Below are 25,103 nucleotides of genomic sequence, written 5' to 3'. Positions count from 1 at the left end.
GCTGTCGCAGCGGCGGGTCCCACTACTGCTGCCGCTCCTCCCGCTGCTGCTCCTGCTCCTCCTCCTCGGGCGCTGGCTGCGAGCGGGCAGGGGGGCAGGGCAGCGGCGGCGCCTCGCATCCTGCGCCCGGCCCCGCTCACCGCGCACCGACACCAGCCCCCTCCCGCTTCCGGGTTCGGGGCGGCCCGGCACAAACCGCCGCCGCCGCGGGGAGGGTGGTGCCGCAGGGGGTGGGCTGTGCCACCGCGGGGAGGCGCCTCGTCCCCAGCCACGGCTGCTGGCTCCCGGCGCGGCGCACGAACGGCCGCTGCTCTGCCGCCTCCCCCTACCGCAGGCGGGCGGGTGGCCTGCCGCCCGCTCCCCTCTGCCGGGGCCGGGCCGACGTTACTCTCTCCCCTCTCCCTCCAGGCCTGCCCTAGGAAGCGCGGGTTCGCTCTGAACGACGGCATCCGGGCCAGGAGATCATCGCCGCCTCTCGCTGCCGCCGGACCCCCGTCGCTTCGGAACCACCGCCCAGCTTCGCCTGCGGGCAGCCGGCCCGACCGCCCGCAGCGGCCACCGGCCGGCTCTGCTTGCCCTCGCAGAAACGGGGGGGACGGGGAGGGCGCGCCGCAGGAGGAGGGGGCGGTAACAAGGGAACGGGCTCTGCCGGGTGGCGCGAAGCAGAACCAGCCTGCCGAGGCGTTAGGAACCGCCACTGTGCTCGTGTATGCTCCCTCCGGGGCAAACCACATCTCCCCGCTCCCTTCAGTCATCTGGGAGGTTGAATGCTTCCTACCTGTGACACTAACCAGTAACGAGCTCGGTAGTTTTATTTGTTCTGTACTGAGGGATATCATTAAAGGACCGACCCAGCAATGGCTCAGAAGCTAGAGGCCCGTCGCTCCCCTCTTTGGTTACAACAGGTGCTCCTAAGCTCACACATCCTCGGATAAAGCTGACTCCTCTGAGGGTTGCACTCACCACCCAGGCTCTTGGGGATTACACAGGCCCTGACCTGGGAAACTAAACTATTTTTCTGCAGGCTTGTGCCCTGTTGTCCCTTTATCACAGTAACACCTGGTGCTCACATCATTCCTTTTACCATTCCTTTATCTTTATGCTAAATTTTTATGTAACCACCAGTTTTGGAAGAGGCAGCTGTTGCCTGTTGTTAACTCGGTGCTAATCAGTTTGCTGGTACACACTTGCTGATTAAACTTGGCATTCACGGGGTTTGTTTTGGCTTTAAATAGCCAACCTTTCACTTAGTGGGAATGAGGGTCCTTTCTTCTCAGCTGCCAGTTCTCACAAAATGTGTATACTGTGAGGCTATATTTGCAGGCAGGGAAGAAGGGAGAATGAATTTAGCCAACAGGCTGGTAAGTTATGAAAACACAGACAAATAGGAAAGCTGAGTAAGCTTCATTTCCTTAAGAAGTCAGAGCAACCTCATCTCAATTATCCAGAGAAATTGGAAGTCAGAAAGGCAGCAGCACAAAGGTTCTTCGGTGCTATGCAGCAGAATTGGGAAAAGGATCTGTTATCTTGACAACTTCAGTGTGCTTTTCTGTTGCATGGTCTTTCCAAATTCCCTCCTGCCTGCAATCAAACTCAATGGACCACTCTAAGGAAAATGAATTTCTGGCCAGAGACTCCTGTTGCTTGTTGATCACTGATGGGGTGTGTTCCCCATCTGTATAATCAGGGTGAAAATTCAGAATGACTAAGTGATACAAAAAAGGAGTAGCAAGATTTACAACTATATAGCAATAGTTTTGAAGTAACTATTTGCTTAATTCACATATTCTAGAGAACATGGAGCATCTACAAGCTGTAAGAACAAGGGGACTGTAGCGCAGGGCAGGACCCTACAAAAGGTGGTCACCTGGAACTGGGGTATCAAGTATGACTATATGACCCCTTTAGATACCAGTAGTATGTCCTGCATGGGACATGCTGACTGTGCAGCTTGCTCTAGGTGACTCTGCTCTGGCAAGGTGGTGGACTAGATGATCTCCAGAGTTCCCTTCCAACCCCTATAATTCCGTGATTCTGTGATATCAAACTACAGTAAATGTGGGTGGGTTTTGGCATGTATTGTATTCCTCTTCTAATGACTTTGTGTGCTTATATAGACTTTCTGGTGAACCACTCACTCCAGAATTTCAGTTAACACTAAGTATGCATGCCTGTGTTGTACATTCGCTCCCTCCATTACAACTAAAACTCTTACTATTTTCTCTTTTTTTTTTCAGGCCCTTTGTTCTCAGTCTTGGAGCCTGTTGCTTTTACTTCCCTATCTGGCTTCACATTAACCGAAACAGAATACAACTATACTACAAAACAAAATGAAAACTTGAAATGAGGAAAAAAAACCCCATTAAGTGATTGAATCAAGATGACATTTGCCAGCTAAGACTTTACCATATGCTGCCTCTTACTCTGCTCTCCTTTATGTCTCGGTGTGTATTCTGCAAGTGAGCTGGATACAGAATTTGCAGAGGAGTACCCTGTACAGTCAACATTAATACTGACCCTTTTAAATGTAAAAAATTATTCTTGCAGTAGCATTTAGGATGACAAACACATTGTAGGCCTCAGCCTAGCATTGGTCTTGGGTGATTAATTAGCTGATATGGAAGTTTGATCAGAGCTAAAAGTGGGTGATACTGTGCCAAAGGGAAGGAAGATCTTGTAGCGTTAATTTTCTGCTACTTATCTGTAACATCACTAGAAAGCCGTGATAAAGAGGCTACCACTGACTTCTTTCCATAGATAATTGCCTTGGCCCCATGCAGCATTTGACGAAGAAGCTGTGTGGTAGGAAATTAGCACACCATGGTTGCAACAGGAGAAGTGTCTTGTCAAAATCAAGATATAAATTCAGCTGCTAGGGGGTAATGTAGGGTCAGTTGCTCCATTTTAACGTTCTAGATAAACACAAGTTACTTATTTATTCTAGTATTTTTTTCTGCCGATAAATCATTTAATTTTGCTTTAGAGTCTTGGAATTGCTAATTCATTAATTTCCTGCTCTTATTTTTTAATACTTACAATGGCAGTCTTGAATGCACCAGGAACTCTTGAAGATACGGCACAGAGATGGCTCGTGATTTTTCATAAAGCGTCCTACAGTGAATTGTGTCAGCTACAGAGATGATTTTATCTCATTTAGATAATACTTATTCATTTCATATCCTGGTTTTTAGTTCTGGTGCCACCTTAGAATTTTAATTAATAAATTTCGTTTGTATGGTATTCTTTTATACCCATTCTTTGCTGTATGTGTGTGTTCTTCCTTCTTACTGGATTCTTTTTGCCTGTTCAAACTCTAGTTTCCATCAGAATCAGGATCATTCTATGTTTACCATCAGTTTGTCATGATACTTTTTCTCCAGTAAGTACCCGCAATATTCTTCCAAATAACTTCCCAAAAGATCTGTGAAGATCTGGGTTCCCGAGGATGAGAAAAAACTGTCAAAATTAGGTTTATATGGTGAGAAATAAAAATCTAAGTTTCCCTGACTTCTTTGGATTTCTCCCAAGAAAACATGTCTTGGAAGCAATTTTAATTGCTGCTTCTTGACCATTTCAGTAATAGTTCATCTTTTTAAGAACAGTATTTGATACTATACCTTATTTTACCCAACAGCATCACTTCAGTTTCATTCTGCTCTCCATAGGTTTTTAACTATTGAATAGAAATCTTTACTGACTAGAAACTTGAGAATGTTTACTGGAGAGTTTTTCCTTAAACATTTTGGAATTATTAACGGAAACCATTTACATGAAGTTTCATCCTAGTAAATTCTTATGATGGAATAGTCACTCTTCTGTGTTTGATTTTATCTGGCTGTCTCAGCCTGCTTCAGACTATCTAGTATATAGCACAAATATTTCGTCTGCTTCAAATTATCTAATATGTAGCACAAAGAAGAGTCAGAAGACTCTACCATATCTGAACCCTGCTACCACGCAGTCTGACTTCAGTTTCACTGAGTTGCACTGACATTGTACTTTTATGATAAGATCCTCAAATATTTATTTTTCCTGAAGACTTAAGTACTTTCAACTAAAATGTGTTTCTTAGTAAGTTTTCACAGTAATAATCTCCTTTTCTCCCCTAATTCTTCCAAGTTCAAAAGTAAAGGCACAAAGTTTACTTCAGAGCCCCATGTTTTTGCTGTTTCTATTTATAAACCTGTAGGACTGACTACCAGAAACATTTTGAATGCTTTGCAAGAGGTCATTTATGCACCTATCCAGATAACATTTGAGTTTTCTTCTCATCCTCACAAGGCCTCAGCATAAAATGGTTTAAAAATGAGAAAATACAGCTACAAAGCCTAGATCCTAACAAGTCTCTTAATTCATACACAGAAAAAAAGCCAAAAAACAACACAAACCCAACTAATTTGTAAGTAAAAAAAGAATTACAATTTTAAATCATGGTGCAGAGTTGCCACTTGTCCCTATGAGGGGTGATATTTCAAATATTTTCCTGGTGTAATGCTGTGGTGTGTCATTCCATACAGAGGTAGAGAAAAAAAAAACAATATTGCTTTGCAGGATTAGATGGAACATCCAAAGACAAAAAATAACTCATCGCTACAGAAAGTAAAAGGGTGAGTTATTTTCTATCCCTGTGTTTTCAGATACCAGTCCAGGTGAAGAAGATATGTGTACCAAGCCAGAGAAAAGCAGGTAGAAGCTAAAATTGTATTAAAATTCTCAGGGCTACCAGACGTCTCATTTATAAAACGTTTCTTTCCAAAACAAGCTAGGGCATCTTTTCATGCTGTCTAGCAAAGAAACATATATGTCATTTTATTGCCTTTCTTCACATTCTAACACCTGATTTTACAAAACCAATAAGACTACTCCCGTCTTCATTTTTCTCTGCTACACTGTTGAGAAAGCATAGCTTAATACACGGACAAAACATGCAGAAATTTTCATTCCGTTATTCCAGCTTGTATTCTCATGCAGCAGTTAAACTTCAGTTTGATCCCCAGCTTTTAAGGTTTGAAGAGTTCTTTCCAAACCCCTCTAGTGGTACCTTTCCACACCTGCAATTGTTCTCATGCCATAAAACTGCCTGACTAGTATACTCAAACGGGGGCAAGAAAAGAGCTACTGGTAGCCAAAACTGCATTTTGTTTGTGGTTATGTTGTAACAAATACATATGCATATTCTAAATAATAGATGGTAAGACCAGGACCTGAATAAAAGCTTTTCATTCTGTCTATTGAACTCAGTCACATTTGCTACTTGTTTTTGTCCTTCAGCCTATATATACAGGTCAGCATTTCTGTGGAGTATCCTTTCCTAAGCAGATGTCTAGTTCTAGGTGTTTGTAACACTGTCACCACTTGGTCTAAAAAGCTCTTTTGAGTTAATCCAAGACGTTTTCTACGTGCATTTTTGTTTGTTCAGGGAAGAAGATCTAACATACTCATAGATTATTATTGCTCTGCCAAAGAGGACTAAATCATTCATAAGAGTGTTTATAATATCCACAGATGATTATATTTAGTGGATGGAATTTAGCCCTTAAAGGCCATACTTACAGTTAATAGTGGTTTGTTTGGTGGTGGTTGGATTTTTTTAAAGGGATGGGATATTTTTTCCTCCTAATTGCTTGCTTAATTTGCCTCTGCTTCCAGCTACATGATAAAGTATGTCATAATCTAAGAAGTGAGGCTACTTTTAAGGCATTTTTAATTTATTCCGAAAACGCAAGTACTAGGCAACTGTATCAAGGCTTTGTATGTATTTGTCAACTGACGATTTAAGGGGTTTAGTTTTACCTCTTTCACGTCAGTGTGACAAACTCCTGTTGAACTACAAGAAGAAAAAATGCCTCATTGCCTTCTTTCCCCCTTGGTACCCAGTCTTCTACAGATATTAATAATTTTAGCAATACCAGTTACATATTAATTTTTACTCTTGAAAAAAAATAGACCAAGCAAAAAATGCCAAGAGGAATTTTCACCCATTCTTTTAAATTAAATCATAGAATCGTAGAATCATAGAATTGTAGGGGTTGGAAGGGACCTCGAGAGATCATCGGGTCCAACCCCCCTGCCAAAGCAGCTTCCTAGGACATATCACTCAGATAGGCATCCAGACGGGTCTTCAATATCTCCAGAGATGGAGACTCCACCACCTCCCTGGGCAGCCTGTCCCATTGCTCTGTCACCCTCACTGTGAAAAAGTTCTTCCGCATGTTGGTGCGGAACTTCCTGTGCTCCAACTTGCAGCCATTGCCCCTTGTCCTGTCTCCACAGACCATTGAAAAGGGGCTGGCTGATTCCCCCTGCATCCCCTGCTTCAGAGAATTATAGACTTTAATTAGGTCCCCCCTTAGTCTTCTCTTCTCAAGGCTGAGCAGTCCCCACTTACTCAGCCTATCCTCATAGGGGAGATGCTCCAGGCCCTTAATCATCTTCGTAGCCCTTCTCTGGACTCTCTTCAGGAGATTCCTGTCCTTTTTATACCAGGGAGCCCAGAACTGGACACAATACTCCAAGTGGGGCCTGACCAGGGCAGAGTAGAGGGGGAGGATCACCTCCTTAGAACTGCTGAATAAAATGTTAATGGGTTGTAAATATTTGCGATGAAAATAGCACACACCTTCCCTGCGGGCAAGCATCGTTTATGTCACATTTGTTTCACGGTTTTTGGTAAGCTGCCACTTGCTCTTTGCTGCAGAAAACAGCTCCAGCCTTTGCTGCTGTGGGGACGTTATTTCCGCGGCTATTCTTCACACCTGCCTTGCCCTAACACCCGGTTCAAAAGCGGGTTAAGGTAATAACACCCTCACCCTTACCCTTATTTTTTCCCACAGTAATCGTGCATTAGCGAACGGAAAGCGAACCAGCCGCGGCTGCGTGAGGAAGGGATTCCCACGGCGCTCAGAGGTGAGCGGTGCCCACAACAGCGGCTCTGAAGGCTGCGGGGGGAGCACCCCATCCCTGCCACACAGGGCAGGGCTCGGCGGGTCCGAGCTGTCCCCAGGCCGCCTCCGCCACCTGAGGGAACCGGGCCGGAGAGGAAAATCTTCCCTCAGCCACATAAGCGTCCCAAATCGCCACCTCTCGCTAGAGACAACCAGGGACACCCCCACAACATCCCAGAGGCGACCAGCTCCCCATGAGCCCCGCGCCCCCCTTCCCACAATCCTGTGCGGCGGCGGGCCGCGGCGCTCATCCATCGCTCGGCCGAGCGGCTGCTTCCCCCTCGCCGCCTGTTGCTAGGCAGGCCCGGACGCGGCGGCCGTGGCTTCCTGCTCGCTCGGGTCGCGGTGCCCCACCCGCCCCGGGTATGGAGGGTGACAAGGTGAGGGGCTGCTGAGAAGCGGTCGGGGTTCCGGGCTCGAGTCCCCGCGGACGCCGTGCTAGGGGCCTTGTGCTTTGTCCCTGGGAGAGCCCTGAGGAGGCGGCGGGAGCTGTGGTCTGCTCGGCCTCCCTGGGCCCTCATACCTCCGGGGGCCTTGGTGCTTGCAAAAGCCCGGCCGCGTCCCCGTGCCGCTACTTGTGTGTCCTGGCGTGGAATACACCGGGGGATCTGCGCTGGCAAAGGCAGGAACCAGCCGTAGTGATTCTCCGCTGCCCTGAGAGCCCCTATGGCTCTCCTTGGGCACCTCTCGTCTCCGTGTGTTGTCAGCGCGCTGATGAAACTCGCACCCGAGTAGCGGTAGGAAGGGAGCCCTTACTTCTCCAGCAGAAGGGTGAGGCTGTGTGGGCCACAGGGCTTTCTGCAGAAGAAGATAGGTGGTTTATGAAAATATCCAAAGCTGTTAACGTTTCAAATTGTAGATGAAGTACATTTAATAGTTGATTCTCCTTTAACTACTGATTGTTGCAGTTTAGCTCTTTAGGAACCCGCATAACTTTTGCATGATGGTGTTAAATTCCATGAAGCTTGTGGAGCTCCAGAGTAAAGGAATTGAAACCATGTGGATCTGCTAACATCCATTATAGTGTTACATACTCACTTGAAAAAGCAGAAGTAGCAAATCACTTTCATTGCTGTTGTTTGAATCTGGATTTGACACTTAACTAATTTGTGGTCATGCTGAGTAGAAAATGGAGCAGCAAATACAAGTGGCTGGGCAGGGTGCCTGAAGTGATGTCTTAGGACCACTGAAAACCTTCAGGTGTAGTTTCAGTTACTGGTACATCAGTTGCCTTTTTGCTGTAAAGAGGTTAGTAAATTGTGGTGGAAAGTTAAGCTTTTATCTACCATTTTTCAGGTGCGTTGGTGTAACACTGCCAAAGACCCAGAGGCAGTCGAACTACAGCCACACTGAGAAAGAATAGAAACAGCACAAGGAGGCTGTCAAATCAAGTCTATCACTGGTGCTGATAACCTATTTGAGGGCTCTCAAATAGGCAACTTGTGTTGGAAATAAGAGACAAATATATGTAAAAATAAAGTGCTTTGCTCTGACTTAAAAACCACAGACACTTTAATGTGTTTCTTTTTCTTTGGAATCATAGTTAACTGAGTTCTTAACTTGATAAAAAACTTAGTAGTCTGAAAACCTGTAGTTTTTCTTAAGTGTGAGTGGTCTCTTAACTAAAGTTGCAAGGTGTCCTGTTCCATGAACTTCATAAGGCAACATATTTATTGTTTAGTTTAAAGGACAAGTTCTTAAATGTTTGAATTTCTCATAGCACTTGTTGAGTTCAGTAAACCTTCGGGATTTTATGTCAGTTGATGAGCTCCCCATGCTCTCAGGTAGATGAATTAAGTTAAATCCCAGTGTGGGTAATCTGGATTTAGGTTAGTATATAAGGACTTTTAAATTAGTAGACATGTGAGAAAACTAAATACATATTTTTCAAGTTGGATAAATAAAACCTTTGAAGTTTTTTAAACACTTCTTATTGTGTGTACAATGATTACTTACAGAAGGGCAGTGGTATCAAAGCTAATTAAGTTTCTTTGAACTTTATGAGAGATCTTTCCTTTTCTATTTATTTGTTAGTCTCCTGCAAAAGCAGAGAATAAATGGGAAATCATAATATAAAAGCAACAGATTCTAGTAGTGGTGGTGAAATAAAAATGTAAGACTGCAGAAAGGTGGCAGATGCGCCTTTTTGGGCACTAGAGAATCATTTCTAAATGTTTGCTGTGTGCTTCCAGCCTCAGCTTTCAAATAAACTGCAAACTCCCTTATCTGCTATTGTCTATTGGTTATACTGGTTTTAGGCTATTGGCATTCTTTCTTTCATTCCTGATATGTACCTAAATATCATCTAAAACCAAAGCATGGTTGTATATATTAGGGGATTTTAAATAGCTTAGCTTTTGAGACTATAAAACAGCGCTCTGTTCCTTATCCATATCCTTCCACCTTCCCATCACACAGAATCACAAGGTTAGAAAAGATCTTTAAGATCATCAAGCCCAACCGTTCCTGTCCTGTGCTAAACCATATCCCTAAGTACCAGGGATGGTAACTCAACCCCCTCCCTGGGCAGCCTGTTCCAGGCCCTGACAACTCTTTCAGTGAAGAATTCTTTCCCAACATCTAATGTGAACAAGTTCTGTGGAGTTTCTTAGGCTTTGTTAAAACTTCACTCAAGAAAATGATCAGGTCAAGAAAATGATCATACTAGGTGAAGGTATTCAGTTGATTAAAATTCCTCATTTGCTTCAGTGGTCTTAAAATCCACAAAACATCATATTGTTTGTGGCAGTGGGGTGGTTTTGTTGTTTTGCTTTGCTTTTTTATTTAGCAGCCAAGCAGTTAAAGGAAGTCTGCAAAGGAGGATAGAGGAAATATCACATTTATCTAGGGAGAAATCTAGTGTTACAATGTCTGTATATACTCTGAGAATTTTAATTATTTTTTTTCTTTTTTTCTTCTGTGATACATGCAAATACTTCATGTGGCAGTCAAGTTACATATGTAATCTGAACCATGTTAAAGTACTAAGTGAAGATTGAAAAATAATGCCAGCAGTATTTTGAATCGCATGCAGTTATTAAACCAGAAGCATCCTTGGTTCACTTGAAATTCACAGTAATTGTTTTTAACTTCTGGTTTTTAAGAGTCTAGCAGAAATGTGTTGTAGCTGTGTTAGATCCCTGCTGATGGGAAAACAAAACAAACAAAAAAAAAGACTACATTTGTCATGGTAATTTTAGAGTCTCTGCCTGTGCATGTTATTTATCCCTGGAAATTTCTTACAGATGAGTTTGGGGCAGCGCAAATGATACCTATGTCAAAGGGGAAAATACTGTTTACTGTGTGAGTGGGTTCTGTGAGTGGTTCTGCAGAAAAAGCATCTGGGGGTCCTGGTGGACAGAAACTTCATCAGGGTGCTCTTCACATGGTTATGGTTAACCACATACTCGTTATGTGTATGATAAAGACCAGAGCTAGCAGGTGTAGGGAAGACTGTTCTCCTCTACTCAGTACTTGTTAGGCCCTGTCTGGTTTTAAGTACTAATAATGGAATGTATTAGGTCAGGAGGGACCTTTAAAGCTCATCTAGTCCAACCCCCATGCAGCAAGCAGGGACATCTTCACTAGATCAGGTTGCTCAGAGCCCAATCAGGCCTGACCTTGAATGTCTCCAGGGGTGGAGCCTCCACTATCTCTCTGGGCAAGCTGTTCCAGTGATCCATCACCCTTGCATTGAAGAATTTTTTCCTAAATCTCCCCTCTTCTAGTTTAAAACCATTACCCTTTGTTCTATTGCTACAAGTCCTTGTGAACAGTTCTTCCCCAGCTAATAGGATTCTGGAGTAAGGAACAGAGATGGATGTGGGTCTGGAACCCTGGTGTGTGTGGTAAAGAAGTCAAGGAGCTGTTTGGGCTAGAGAAAAGAAAGCTGAAAGGGATCAAAGAGCCCTCTTCAAGTATTTGAAAAGGATCAGTGGAAAAGATGAAGCCAGATTCTTCTCTGAGATGTATCGTGTGAGGGGTCAGAAGGTAGCGGCACCAGCTGTCACCATGGGAAATTGTGATTGAGAATATTCAAACCCAAGATTCAGGTTGCTCAGACAACCTCTGAGATATTAAAACCTCACCTATGTAAGTCCTTGACCAGGACTTTGAAGTTAGGTATATTAGGAGGTGGAATCTAATGACGTTGATAAGATACACTGCTGTGTTCCAAAAGTGGCTTGACTGTGTACCCACCTGGTCCATCATTGGAAGACAAATTTTAAGTATTTCTTGAAGGGCCACACTGTTATCCACCACAGACACTGACCTGAAAATTGGTTGCCATGTGCGTACAGAGCTGGATAATCCAGCAGAAGCCTGAGCTTCAGATCTCTTCCTGGTCCATTCAGATCAGGTACAGTCTTAATTATATGCATTAGGGCTAAATCAAATGAATGTTTGTGTTACAGGATTCAGTGGTACTTGCCACATATACCTTGATCCTTTCCTTTGAAAAACTGTTGATAAATTTTTAGTAGTCCCTGCAAATTGATTACAACTTCTGTTGTCTCTTCTGTTCTAGAGAAGAACCAAAGAAGACACTTGGAAATCCGAAGAACTTAGGAAACATCTTAGGGTGATTTTATTTCTGTTACTTTTGATGTCAAGTTTCCTTGCAACAGTGGAATTTACTAGCCATTCTGCCTTGTGAGATCTGTAATCTTCAAGGCTTTTTGTACACCAGATGCTTTAAATCTGCATCACTGAATACACACAGTGCAGATCTTTAATGTGTAGCTGCTAATTTCCTTGCCACAATTGACTGTTCAGGAATTGGTCTAGTCCAAGTTTGGCCAGAGGCTGCCCCACTCAACTGGTACCAGCTATACAAGTCTCATAAGATTACAGATTTCTTCATTAGGTAAATGGAAAAAAATACCATTATTATGGTAATCACATGGCCTGCAATGGTATCCGATTTGCTAGCCACCCACATCCAAGTTACAGCTCTGCTTTATCTATACATCCTCACTTTCCTGCATGTCTATTATACATTGTATTTGTTATCATCATCTATTATGTTTGTCTTGTGCTTTTAAACCGGTTAATTACTTTATTCACTGGTCAGGTAGGCATTCAGGTTCCAGTCAATTACACCATTGATTGTCATATTAGTTTTGTCCTATATTTTTTTAAAGCTCTTTTTCAATATGTATTTTATTTCCTGTGTCTTGTGCAGATCTTCTTTAGTCCTGTGATAAACTAAAGCATCCTACGTATTAATCTGTTTCCTAGCTTTCTGTCAAAGCTCCCCGTTATTTCAGTGCCACAATATAAGTACTTTCTGTTTTTAAGCTATTGAGTAACATTTCCACTACTTCCATGTGGGCTAAAGCAAGCAAGTTTTGAGTTGAAATGCTTTAGTTCCAACAGAAGTGGTGTGGTTGGACTTTCATTTCTGTGAAACAGATGGATCAAGTTTAATACACTTTACTCATTGACTATAATCAAAGCAAGTTCTGTTTGTTCTGCCTTCAGTAAATAGCTGAAATCATGGATGTAGTGAAATCAGTGGGAGGTGTGCTGCCTGCTTTAGGAAGGTTAAAATACAGTCTGTTGTGACTTTAGAGAAATATAAGAATAGTTGCATCCTCAAGGGATCTTGGCCAAAAACTTTCTTTCATAGTTTTTTTATATGCTGCTTTCTGTTCAAGTAAAAATCAATCTTCTGTTTAAATGGCAGCTGCAGGAAGCTCAGGTATCTTTCATTTATATCAGTAACATATTTTACAAGATATTTTTTCACCTAATTAAGTTTTCAACCTAGCTCTAAACAAATGCACAATTCCACAGTAAATATTTTAGAAAATTCTTTTCAAATACATTAAAAATGCAGCTTATAATTTATTTCACTTATTCATTGTTTGCACAGTAAGTACAGACATAGTGTTAATTTTATGAGGTGAGCCTATTTATATATGTATCAGCATTTAATACAGTTTGGGAAATTAAACTCATAGTTAGCAATCCACTATTTTTCCCCATGAATATATTTTATAAAATAGATTGTTGAATTATAATAGAATTTATTTATTTATTTCAGGTATCACAACCAGATAGTCAAAATGAAGACCAAAAGCACAGAGAAAGGAAACTGCAGAAAGAAAAATCTGTCTATGATACAGAGACTCATAAACACGAACGCAAAGACAGAGGGAAGAGCAAGGAACGAACCAGAGAGAGATTTAGATCTAGTGAAAGAGACAGAGATAAAATGAGAGAGAGAGAAAGGGGAAAAGAGCACCGGAGAGAAGGAGATCAAGAGAGATACAAAGATAAGCTTCGAGATTCAAGTTTGGAGAAGGAAAGATACAGTGTACCAAAAGATAGAGACAGGGAGAGCAGTAGAGAACAAGACAAAAAGCATAAAAGACACGAGATAAAGCAAGTAGATACACAAAACAGTCTGAAATCGTTTGAAGGACGAGATAAAGAACATCACAGAAGAAGAGAAAGCCGGCATTTCAGTAAGTTGCTTTGGGTTGCTGTTGCACTTTGAAATATTTGATATTTAGATAGAAATATTCTGAAAACATACCCTGTCTGTACAGAGAAGGTAAAGACAGGCAGGTAGGAGCAGCTACTGAAATGTGTATCTTTTTGGAATCCTGTGGTAACCTAGTTTTATTTTGGTGCTCTTAAAAACGTTGATGCTAGTTTCCCTTCCCCTGAAGAGATGGTCAATGCCACCAGTTTTGTTAGTCAGTTGAGGACAAGTCCTTGCTGCCTAGCCATGCTCTACTGAGTGATCCTTTTGAATCCCCAGATTGCAGGGTGATCACTGAAGTTAGGAGCATGTGTCATCATTACTCTGCCATTATGCAAGGCAGTTGAGAACAGAGGGAAAGAAAAAGGAGTAAGCAGCTTTGGAAAGAGATATTAAGTTATTTTTAGAAAGCTCTTATGTTTTAGAAAACTGTATTACTGTTTTCTGTATGCTAGAGTTTAGTATGTACAGAATTAAATAAAATCTCTTCATTAATTTATACATTTATTTTTATTTTGTAGAAGAGGAGAAAAGAAGTGAAGAGCGAGAAAGAAGGCATACAGAAAAGAAGGTAAGGGAAAGGAATGAAGTGTTTCATGATGGAATTAAAGTTGTAGAATAATGAAGAAACTGGATGAGACTCCAGTTCCCAAGAAAGCCAAGAGTTAGGAAGGTCCTCATCACAAATGTACAAAGCATGTACCAAGAAAATACCTGAGCCATTCTATTTTAAGGACATATTTTTTAAGTAGAAGTAAAATTAAATTTATATAGCAAAACGTGCTGCATTTTTGTACAGCTACATCAGATTTTTTCATCTGCTGTTTATGCCTTTATTACATGGATGTCTTATTTTGTGTTAATCACGTAGTAAACATAATTTTTGTGTGAAGAATACATCATCAAAATAATTTTTGTAGCAAAGTACACAGTGTTCCAGAAGAAATGTCAGAATCTCAAGTGATATAATAATTTGAAACTTACCCTTGTAGGAGATGTGAAAAATCTGTCTAGAAGATCCACATTGCAGAAAGAGATTAGGGACTTAAAAATCCATCATTGTAATGGTCAAAAATGCATAGGTTTGTGAAGATGAAAGAGTCTTACAAAACTTTCTAACTCTTTAATGTTATTTTTCTCTTTCCAGGATAATCATACCAAAAAGAGCACTGGTAAATTTTTAGTCTCCCAAGTTGAAGGAGACGAATATGTGTACAAGTTACAGAAAGGTCAAGAGTTGGCTAAAGAGAGAGAAAGAAGACACAGAGAAAGAAAAGAACCTTATGTTAGGCTGGGAGAAGAGAGAAGTCATAAACATTATGAAAAGGAAAAGGAAAAGGAAGAAAAACATAAATCAAAGAGATCTAAAGAGGGATCTTCTCCTGGACACAGAGGACAACCAGCAGAAGCTAAAGAGAGAGTAAGCAGTAGAGAAAATGAAAAACAGAAGCATAATCTAAGGGTTAGTTTTTTCAAGGCTTTAAAACATTACCTTATAACTGGCTTTAATTGCTGATATAACTTTATTGATAATGTGACTAATAAAAATACTCGGGCTGTAAGACAGCAATTCCTGACATTTGAGGCTGAAGTGGTAGATTAAAATACTACATCTGCATTTAAATATCCAGACCTGGTTAATTCCATTAAATTTAAACTAGAAACTTGTCTCTATGTTAGAAACATTTTTATTCTTAAAATTTTTTGTTGCTGTGGCTTTTGAAATCTGTGCCAACAGTTTGAAGGGGAGATGACATTAGGCTGGAGGTCCATTAAAACGTATTGTCTGCCTTTATAGAAAAAAAATTATTTTAATAGAAGTAATTTTTAATATTGCCTGTAAAGGGAGCATGGATATGTACCTCAAATAGGCATGTGAGTACAGATCCCTTGTATTTGAGTTTTGCCTCTACTTCTGAATCCATAGAATATCTTTTATGTTTCCAATACGGAGCATGTTGGTATATCCTAGAGACTTAATCAAACCTTTAGCATTTTTTACTGGTTTTTATAATGCAAGTTCCCATTCTAAAAGATAGTATATAGTAACTTGTAACTTTTAAAATCAGGTAAGTTTTATGGAAGATAGGACCATTCAGATCATCTAGGGTAGTTTCTTCTGCTGCCTAAAGGCTGAAGATATACAAGCTTCTCAAAGAAAAGTTCTAGTGAAAAGTGCCTAGTGAAGATACTAGGCATCTAGCATAGGGGCCCGCCACAAGTGATTCCTGTTAACTGACTTTCTGCAGCAGAATTCCAAAGTCTATCAGGAGCTTGCTCAGGGTTTGACTTGCTTAGAAATTTGCTCAAGTAGCTGTTACAGAATATACACACTCATGAAGATGTGTCTGTCTCAGAGTTATGTGGTTTTTTTCATGGAGAAAAGCACCTTTATTTTAAACAACCCATTGAATACATTTCCAAATTTAGGCATACCTTCATAATTCAGAATTTAAGAGTGTGGTCCCTATACTTGGGATTGAAAGTGCCTGAGACTGCTCTCTGTCCTTTGGTCCAGCTGGTGTGAATTTTTGCAGTCCCTGTTGTTAAAATCTAATTCTTTGAAACACGATGGCTGCAGCCTACTGAGGTCAGGCCTTAGTCCCCTTCAGAAGTTATTTAGGAAAGTTCTCTGGGCTTAAGATTTAGACAGTATACACCGGTCCCTAAATATTTTTTTAGCCATTGTAACTAATATAGTAATGGGAAGGTATCCTATAAAAAAGCTGGAATTTACTCTAGTAAAGCATTAAAATACTTTGTTAAACAAAGGAGAAGACTCAAGATACCTTCTTGTTCCCTTTCTGAAATGCATTGCAGAAAGGGATATAGCCAAATTTAATCCTACATATTTAATGTTTTCAGGAGAAGCTCATATTATGTGTAGAGCAAATATTCTATGAGGTTTTATTTTCTTTGATTACCATATCTGTAAGATATGAAGAGATTATTCTGATGTTAGGTCATACACAGAACTTCTTACAAGCACTTATTGATAAAAAAATAGTGTGTGTCATTGAAACATTTCTCACTATTTAATATCACTCCTAATACAGGTTCATATACATCTTTCCTCCCAGCATTTCTGACACATGAATATTGTGGCTTTTTTACAGAACAGCGAATACAAAAAAGAGGAAAGGATTCAAGAAGAAATGAGCCATCAGCATGTAAGGTATGATGTCAGCCATAGTTCTCATTCTTAAACCCTAGTTTAGCTTGTCTAGAAGACTGGCATGCTGGCTTCTGGGAATATTGACAGAAGTAGTGGAGTTTCTAGCACTGTTGGCTAATTGTTACTACTGTTTCTTAAGCATGAGACAGATCGTATTAATTGCAGTGAATTTGTCATTGTGAGAGCATATTCCTGTACAAATGAATTAAATATTTCAGAATAGATACATTGGGATGCTTCCTACCAGCAGCACTCAACTGTATCAGGCAGTGCTGAATGTACAGGTTATTTTTTGAAGCTGTTGCTGATGGGGTGTTTTTGGGGAGTTGTTGCTTGTGCATAGCGGGAGAAAAGGAGTTTGGCATTTCAGAATGGCAGAAGTGGCAGTATGGTTTATTGGGGTGTCCCAAAACCCTGGTTCAGCCTCAAGCACGGTCAACGTTGAATCATTCTGATTTGAGACAATCCAGACTTTTATTGTTATGTTTTCTTATGTTTGTCAGCCCAACAACAGTATGTATGAATACACACTTACTTAAGAAGTCAGAATATTCTTTTCTTGAAGTCCAATACTCCACTTAAAAAATTATTAGATAGATTAGAGAGCTGGTTGTTGATTTTCTCCTGCTCTCTGCCCCTGTTTGTATTGACCTCATAAATAAACCCCCTGGAGGAAAAACCAGGTTTGAATGTCAGGCTATGATTTGTAGCTTTAATGCATGTGACACCAACCTGTTCTTGATCTCCAGTTTACTGCAGATGTTAACACAACTCATAGATGTGTGGGTTTAATAGGTTGTTTTCCTCCTGATTTTTTCTTATGTTTTGATGCAGCTATAGGCGTTACATTTGGGCAAGATTTTTGCAGTTCTTAGCTGATTAATCACTTTGGCATTTTGTATCATAAATGGAGATTTATAAAAATATTTGTAGCAATATTTTAGTTTATTGGACATTTTCAACATTTTTTTCCCTTTTCAGGAAAAGATGACTTTATTTTTTTAAAACCAACAAGCAAAATACCCAGAAGTAATGCTTTTTCCTAAGCTTACCAATAAAACTCATGCTCTCTTTTTCAACAGGACTGTAAAAGATAAAGGAAAACTCATAGAAAAGGAGGAAAGGGACACAAGACAAGAGGTAAAACTACTTGGTTTTGGAACTTAGAATGTTGCATTTTCCTTGGGATTAGTATCAATTACAATGTGTATTTCAATATAATGCTAAGATAAGATTGATGCATATTGGTCTTCAGGTATCTACTAACCTCACTTTCTGGATACAGTACTAGAAAACTTACTTGTTCTGTATAGATTTCCAGTGCATTGGGGGTAGCTATCTATTCAGCAGTATTTCAGAGGTTCCAGGTAGCAGCTGGCATAGATGTTAATCCTTAAGGCCTAGATTCAGCTCGCCTTTTGGTGTGAATTGTCTGTGGTGAGGACCTAAATTTCCTTTGTAGTTTGTGGAGGGAAGTAGGCAGTTCAGTTTCCATTTTGAAATCTGTTGAAATTCCTTATACAAGGATAATTTAGTCTATGACTTTGAAGATGCTATTGAAGAAAAAAGGCTGATTAAACAGTGGATAGGTTGGTGTGTGTCCTTTTAAGCTTCTTTCTTTGGGGCACATGTTGGGGTAATTGAATGACATTACTTTTAATGCAGTTGAGTAACCTACAGAAAGGCAATTTTTTTGAAGTTATTTCAAGGATGCCATATAAATGCACTAGAAAAATCAATGTTAACAGAATTATTTATACATAAATATACCTTATTTACCTGTTGGAAGCAGCAAAAGGGAGAGATGAATACAATATATGCATTTTTGTATCACCAGATTGTATCTGCTGGTATAAATTAGGTATAGGGATAATTTGTTCTAATCTTCAAAAAAGTAGAATGGTCTTAATTTGCTGTTGCATCCACCATAAGAGCTACTGTATACTACTGAAATTACAGGAAACATAGCAATTTTATGTCTTTCCTGGTAAAAACACTGATGAGAAAATGGTCTTCCCAAGATAAGGTTGAATTCTGTTTTGTCTTCCTATATTATTATTTCAAATCAGTAATTACCACTTGTCAGTGCACTGATATTTCTAAACTGAATGTGTTGTATGTTTGCTCAGAAATCTAGAAATCAATGAGAAGACAACTATTCATCTGTATTTACACTAAGATTTGGCAGGTAGAGATTTAATTTTTTAAGATTATTTACCAGTTTGCTTTTTTTTTCTCATTTAGGAAATGAAAGATACACACATCGATAATTCAGATGTGGGATTTGATAACTTTTCAGCAAATTATGAAGATGATTTTGAAGTAAGTGAAAGCATGCAATTGTCTTTTTGAAGAAATTCTCAAGTATCAAAATAGTGATTAACTTTATTCATAGAAATAGAAATTAGAGGATGTCACATGGTTTTCTTATTCTTTTTTGGTGACACTGACCTTAACTTGGCTGGCGGTAGATAACCGGAGAAACTTTGCTATATTTTTACTTAGCTCTGCTATATATTTACTTAGTTTTCATCAGATGTTGGGAACTAACTTTTGCTTTTGAGTTAAAATTTTCACATGATGCTCTTTCTGTTTTCCTTAATTTCAATTATTTAAATGATTTTCTGTGAAAAACATAATCTTTTTTTGGGCACTGAAGAAAATCACTTTAGGATTGTCTTCCCTTGATTAAAATTACCAATCAAGAAATGTCATTTTCTTTCTGTCAGACAGTTGTTTTGAAACACAGGATTTATAGCCATCTGTATAAGAATTTTTATTTCTTAAAAAGAAATATATATAAGTTATTGAAAGTCCTGTTACTTCTAAAGGAATATGAAGATGATTTTGAAGATGATGATGAAGACAGAAGTGGTGGAGAAGAAGATGCAGAAGAAAACCCAAGAGAGATTCCATTTTCCAGAACATCAGAAATTGAAGAAATTCAAAGAGCAATTAGTGCAGAAAATGATAGAATTTTTAATTCACTACCAAAGAAACTTGAAAATGGAAGAAAGGAACCAGTCATGGGTATGTGACTAGACACCAGTCTTATTTTTTTTTTAATCATATGTATGAGTAACATACAATTTACGAGTAAACAGGCCACTTTTTCTAGAAGCCTTTCTGGTCTTCTGGATGAGTCACTTAAATTTTTGGGTAAGTACTGTAACTTTCACACTGATAAAGAATGATTCAGAGGAATTGCTAATCATTTAAAATGTGAAGTATAAAAATGTACAGACTGACATTTAATATGTCTTATTTTGGGTAAGAGGAGGATATGAGAGTCTGGATTTCGAAAACCGGAGGAGTGCTGGAGCTGTCTGGGGCTTCCGGTGACATTCATTTGCCTTTTTCTTTTAAATCAAGTTGAAGACACTGTTCTGTGTGGGAAGGCGTGAGAAATACAGATACTACTTAAATGTACAGTTCTGTATCACTTTTGAAATGCAGTTTTTTTCTGGAGTGTGGCCATGTAATTATTGTCTTGTATTCAGTTGATCGATCTGGCATTTACAGGTTATCTGACTTTAATTTAAAGAGCTACAGTTGTGGTTCCCTTTTGCATTCTCCACTCGTGGGTACGGCAGTGTAGAATCACTGAGCAAAAGAATCTTTAAACAGCTTTTTGTGCTAGTTCATACAAATTTAGTACACCCAGGGAAGAACTAGTATACTGTAATATGAATTTCTTGTGGGAGATTTATGCAGTTATTATTCTTCTAGTAAATAATATGGAATCAGTGAAAGAATTCCATTAATGCTATAGATCTAATAGGATGGAATTCTAATATAGGATTCTGTGTTGTAGCACTTACTGCTTTACTGTATATTACACAGCACTTTTTATGCTGGAGCTTTAATCTCATTTTGTTAAAATGGCTGTTGATCATTCTGGTAATAATTTTAGAAGTTTAAAAGCATTTTGCAAGTATTATCCAAACAGGCTGTCTTCCTCTGAGGAAGTGAAACACCACTGATCCTGACTGGAAGTTGGATATTAAGGTCAGTTAGCTACCACCTAGCCAGGAAAACAAGTAAAATCGACATGAGCTAAAACATTAGTTGTAGTGTGGCTTTTAAAGCAAAAATTTTCAGTATTTTGCTTATTTATCCAGAGACATCAGTTAAGCTTGTATTGATGATGCCAGGAAAACAAGTAAAATCGACATGAGCTAAAACATTAGTTGTAGTGTGGCTTTTAAAGCAAAAATTTTCAGTATTTTGCTTATTTATCCAGAGACATCAGTTAAGCTTGTATTGATGAGGTTCTCATCCAGCTGTAGCGGTGAATTCTTTCTTAGAGCTGTAGCATGCATATGGTGTAGTCTGCATGAATTTGATATGACCTTTAGAATTGGTCGTAGGGTGTTTTACTGTACTCAGGGGAACCTGGTTGTTCGAGGACAGGAGAAAGAAAGAGACACTTTCTGCATCACAGCCTTCAGTGGTCAGCCATTTTGAATTGATTGGTGAAGGATCATCATAAGGGGAAAATCCTGTCCCATTGCTGAAGTTAAGAAGCTTATTGTACTGATAACTGTACTAGAGCACATTGTGTAATGGCCAAACTAATAACTTTGAGTACCTGTGTTGTAGTAAATCTGTTGCTTTGTAAGACTTACAGCTTTATATTTTAATGCACTGTAAAGTATGAATTATAAAACTAACAGTGTTTTATAATATCACAGAAAGGCAATACCCTTCTGTCAGAAACTCTTTTTGTGGAATATTCATGGATTTTGAAATGGCAAACCAACGACAAAGTACCCGAAGTATGGCTAGTAAGCAGAAGTAAGTACATTTTAAATAATCCACATGAAATGATAACTCACTGTGAGATGTATTTTTTTCTTTATATTTGAAATATGTGGCTTATAAACTTGAAGATTTTAGAGTAAAATATTTTGTAAACTAACAGTAATTCATTCTGAAATAAAATTTACAGGCTTTGCTTCAGGTCATTTTATAGCAGAAATTTGTAGATCAGTTTATGTGTATCATTTTATTACTGAACGAGTTGCCAGGGTTGTAATTTCTTTGTATGATTCTTCAGACACTTAATTAGATACTGACTTATAGTACTAAAGAGTGAGCCTTTTAGCTGCTCTCAGGACTCTGCAGAACTGTGATTTCTTGCAATAACCGAGACACTATATGGTACATACTGTTGCCAGATGTACCATAGTCTTGGTCTCCTTCAAGAATAACTCAAGTTGGTGTAAAAACATGTTGTTACTGATCTAAAATTGAGGCATCTAAGACAGCTCTGTATTAAAGAAACAAGTGGATGCCTGTTTCTTGTGGAACTTGCCAGGAGCTCCAGATTTATCTGAAGCATTGTGTGTATCTCCAATTTTCTGTTCCATCAATTACATGCATAAAGCAAGAATATTAAATTCCATTGGTAATGCTAGATTCCCTGGCTTTGTAGCTGCACGTCGGTGCCTGATCTTCACATAAAGGAGATTTTATTGTATAGTCGGTCTAATTCACTTTGCCTAAATTTATATGCCCAAATTTTACATCAGTTCCTTGTCTAGGCTTCCTCTGTAAACAGTGGAGACAGATTAGGAAATCTTCATGGTTTAACTTGGGTGGCAGCTAAAACAAGCAAAGAGCTGTTCCCTCCCCAGCCCAGATCAAAAAGGAAAAAAAAAAGAAAAGGTAAAACTTGAGGGTTGAGATAAATACAGTTTAATAGGACAGGAAAGGAAAAAGACAATGATGAGTGTTGGACCTTGTAGGGCTGGATAGATGGTTGGACTCAATGATCTTGAAGGTCTTTTCCAACCGAAACCATTCCATGATTTTATAATTCTATGATAGTAATAATAGAATATACAAAACAAGTGGTGCACAGCACAATTTCTCACCACCAGAAGCTGATACTCAGCTAGTTCCCAAGCTGCCCCATCTCCCAGCCAACCTGCAGTTATATAGGGAGCGTGACGTCATATGGTATGGAATATCTCTTTGGTCAGTTGGGGTCAGCTGTCCTGGCTGTGTACCCTCACAGTTTCTTGGTTGCCCTCTGCCTTTCTTTTTGGCAGAGCAGTAGCAGAAGCTGAAAAGTCCTTGACTGCTTGGCAACAACTAAAATATTAGTGTGTTGTCAAGGTTATTCTCATCCTAAATCCAAAGCACAGCACTACACCAGCTGCTAGGAAGAAAAGTAACTCTATCCCTGCTGAAACCAGGACAGAAATTCAGGAAGGCATCCCCCTGAAGAACTGCCTTCTGAAGTGTTTGTCAGCATCTACTGATTATGCACTGTGACTGATTATGACTATGTATATACCTTTGTGTAGATGCTAGCAGCGTACCTAACCTGTGAAGATAACTAGCATTTTCCTGGAAAGAGAAAGGGTTTGTGGAATTCAGTGCTGTGATAATACATTGCTACCAGTAGATAGATTGAAAGCATCCCATAAATGAGCTGTTTAATTTTGGAGTTGAATGTATTAATATGACGCCTTTTAGTTTATTTTAAGGATTTGTCTGTGCGTATCATTAAGATTTGTAACTAGGGAGCAACTTTCATAGGTTTGAATTAGATCTGAGCAGCTGGTGCCTGCAATGTTTGTGAAGAGGTGGTGTATTAGGAAGTAGAAATAAGAATGAAATGTTTGTAAGAACATGCAATAGGTGTCACTAAGTAGCAAAAAGGAGGTGTGAAAATTGCCCTTTTGCATAAAAAAATCCAGCCTAAAATATTGGAGGGGTTATTTTTTTATTATTCCAGAAAGGGAATTTGGGAAGATTGTGGCATTTCATAGGACGAAGAGATTCAAGTATCTCAAATACTGTACAAAATCAACAAAAAATTCAAGTGGAAAAATGCATAGTCTATCTCAGTCCTGAGTATACTCATGTTCATACAATTAAGATCAAGTCCAATAATCCAAATAGATGTTTTTTAGAGCTCTGTGTTTGGGGATATCAGTATTCAGGTCCATACGTTAAGAATCAGCAATAGATTAATTTTATGTATATGTAGAAAGTATATTTTAGGATTGCTGCTGGTTTTATTTGTCTCCCTGGAGATGTAAATAGGTACAAAATCAAGCAGTCAATGGAAGTCATTCAGAATACATTTGAATAAAACCAGCACATTATAGATGTACACATATAGGTGATGTAAATTAATTAGTTTAGGAGAATTAGCCACAACTCTAACTATAGGAAGAAAGTGACATTCATCTGCTCCCTCACAGAACAGCTTTCAAATACTTAGACAAGGTGGTGGTGCTAGGTTTTGAAAGTTTGGGTTTCTTTTGTAATAAATGACGTAAGTTTGCTGTTTGCAGTCATCATTGCGTTTTCAGAAATTATCATTATCTCAGTATAAAATTAAGTGAGAACTTATATGTATTTCTATTGATATATTATTTATCAGTTAATTTTGGTACAGCTTCAATTCACACACATCAGTGGATTGTTAGATCTGTGGTACTGTACAAAAGCAGGTTGGTTTTCTTTTGAAATACCAAATACTTGGTCTTAACCTTTTTTTGTTTCTTTTTTTTGTAACACATTTAAAGAAAACGGATTTCAGAACTTCTCCCACTAATTGATCTGGACTTCTCTGTTAGTTTTTCTTTACTGGATTTGCCTCCTGTAAATGAGTACGACATGTACATCAGGAGTTTTGGTAGAATGAACACTAAGCAGGTGGGTAACAAACATGGAGTTAATATTTACATGCTGAAAGTGCTGATTCTTGTTCTGGAAAATAATTTTCCTTACAGAAGAAAGTAACTGAAGCTAGTAAGGCAGTAAAGTAAAACAATAATATTATTTATCTTTAAGCCTTAATTATCATAAAGCAATGATATCAGAATTTTTGGCCAGACAAACCATTTCCTTTCTGTCTTGGAAAGGGACTTCTTCTGTCCCCAGTACTTTCTATATGTTTGTCCTTGTCCCAGGTATACTGGGTTTAGCGTTTAGGCATTATGTAAGACATTCTGTATTTTTGCAGTAGGTCTAACATCTTTGTGTGAAATGTGGTGAATTGTGCATGCACAGGGAAGAGACACTGTGTCAGTGTGCCTGAATTTACAAAGGAAAGAGGTTGGGCACATCCCTTTTAAAGTGACTGTTTAGGTTCTGTTCAGTTACGTGCTGTCATTTTTAGCATGTATGTTGATGACTTTGTTTTTCTGCTTTAGGCATATGTTCAGTGTAATGAGGACAATCTTGAGAAAGACATTCAGACTGAGGAAGTTGAGACATTGGAGAAATGGACACAGCATCCAGGAGAAAGTGCCCTTGTATCTGGAGGTGAGGAACATGTTAATCATAGTTACTTGTGGTTGTATGCATGTAAACTTTCTCTTTTGAACGCACCTATTAACAGAATTTGTAATGTGGCAGGCAGCATGATAGCAAACAGCTGTAGGCACACTTAATCCCCTTGTGGACAGGGAGGAAGGAGGAGAAACAGCAGAAATTGTTTCTTCCTCTTGGATTGCTGTTTTTGTAG

The 25,103-nt window shown here is 39.2% G+C and overlaps 1 protein-coding gene across 1 annotated transcript in view; it reads left to right on the top strand.

Annotated features, from left to right (window-relative positions):
- The first annotated feature begins 7,267 nt into the window (after positions 1-7,267).
- DYNC2I1 (dynein 2 intermediate chain 1) overlaps positions 7,268-25,103 on the top strand; it is a 29,167-nt gene continuing 11,331 nt past the window's right edge. Inside the window, exons 1-12 of the mRNA XM_084280596.1 lie at positions 7,268-7,324; positions 11,473-11,526; positions 12,994-13,417; positions 13,959-14,008; positions 14,585-14,899; positions 16,554-16,612; positions 17,695-17,752; positions 18,857-18,934; positions 19,444-19,642; positions 21,307-21,409; positions 24,160-24,289; positions 24,790-24,901. Coding sequence (XP_084136722.1) covers positions 7,310-7,324; positions 11,473-11,526; positions 12,994-13,417; positions 13,959-14,008; positions 14,585-14,899; positions 16,554-16,612; positions 17,695-17,752; positions 18,857-18,934; positions 19,444-19,642; positions 21,307-21,409; positions 24,160-24,289; positions 24,790-24,901 — 1,597 coding nt within the window. The 5' untranslated portion in view covers positions 7,268-7,309. The remainder of the gene's footprint in view (positions 7,325-11,472; positions 11,527-12,993; positions 13,418-13,958; positions 14,009-14,584; positions 14,900-16,553; positions 16,613-17,694; positions 17,753-18,856; positions 18,935-19,443; positions 19,643-21,306; positions 21,410-24,159; positions 24,290-24,789; positions 24,902-25,103) is intronic.

Source organism: Gallinula chloropus (assembly GCF_964237585.1).
Source record: "Gallinula chloropus genome assembly, chromosome: 2".
Taxonomy (NCBI): Eukaryota; Metazoa; Chordata; class Aves; order Gruiformes; family Rallidae; genus Gallinula; species Gallinula chloropus.
Note: the sequence above shows the minus strand (reverse complement) of the source record. Positions and strands in the feature narration are given on the sequence as shown.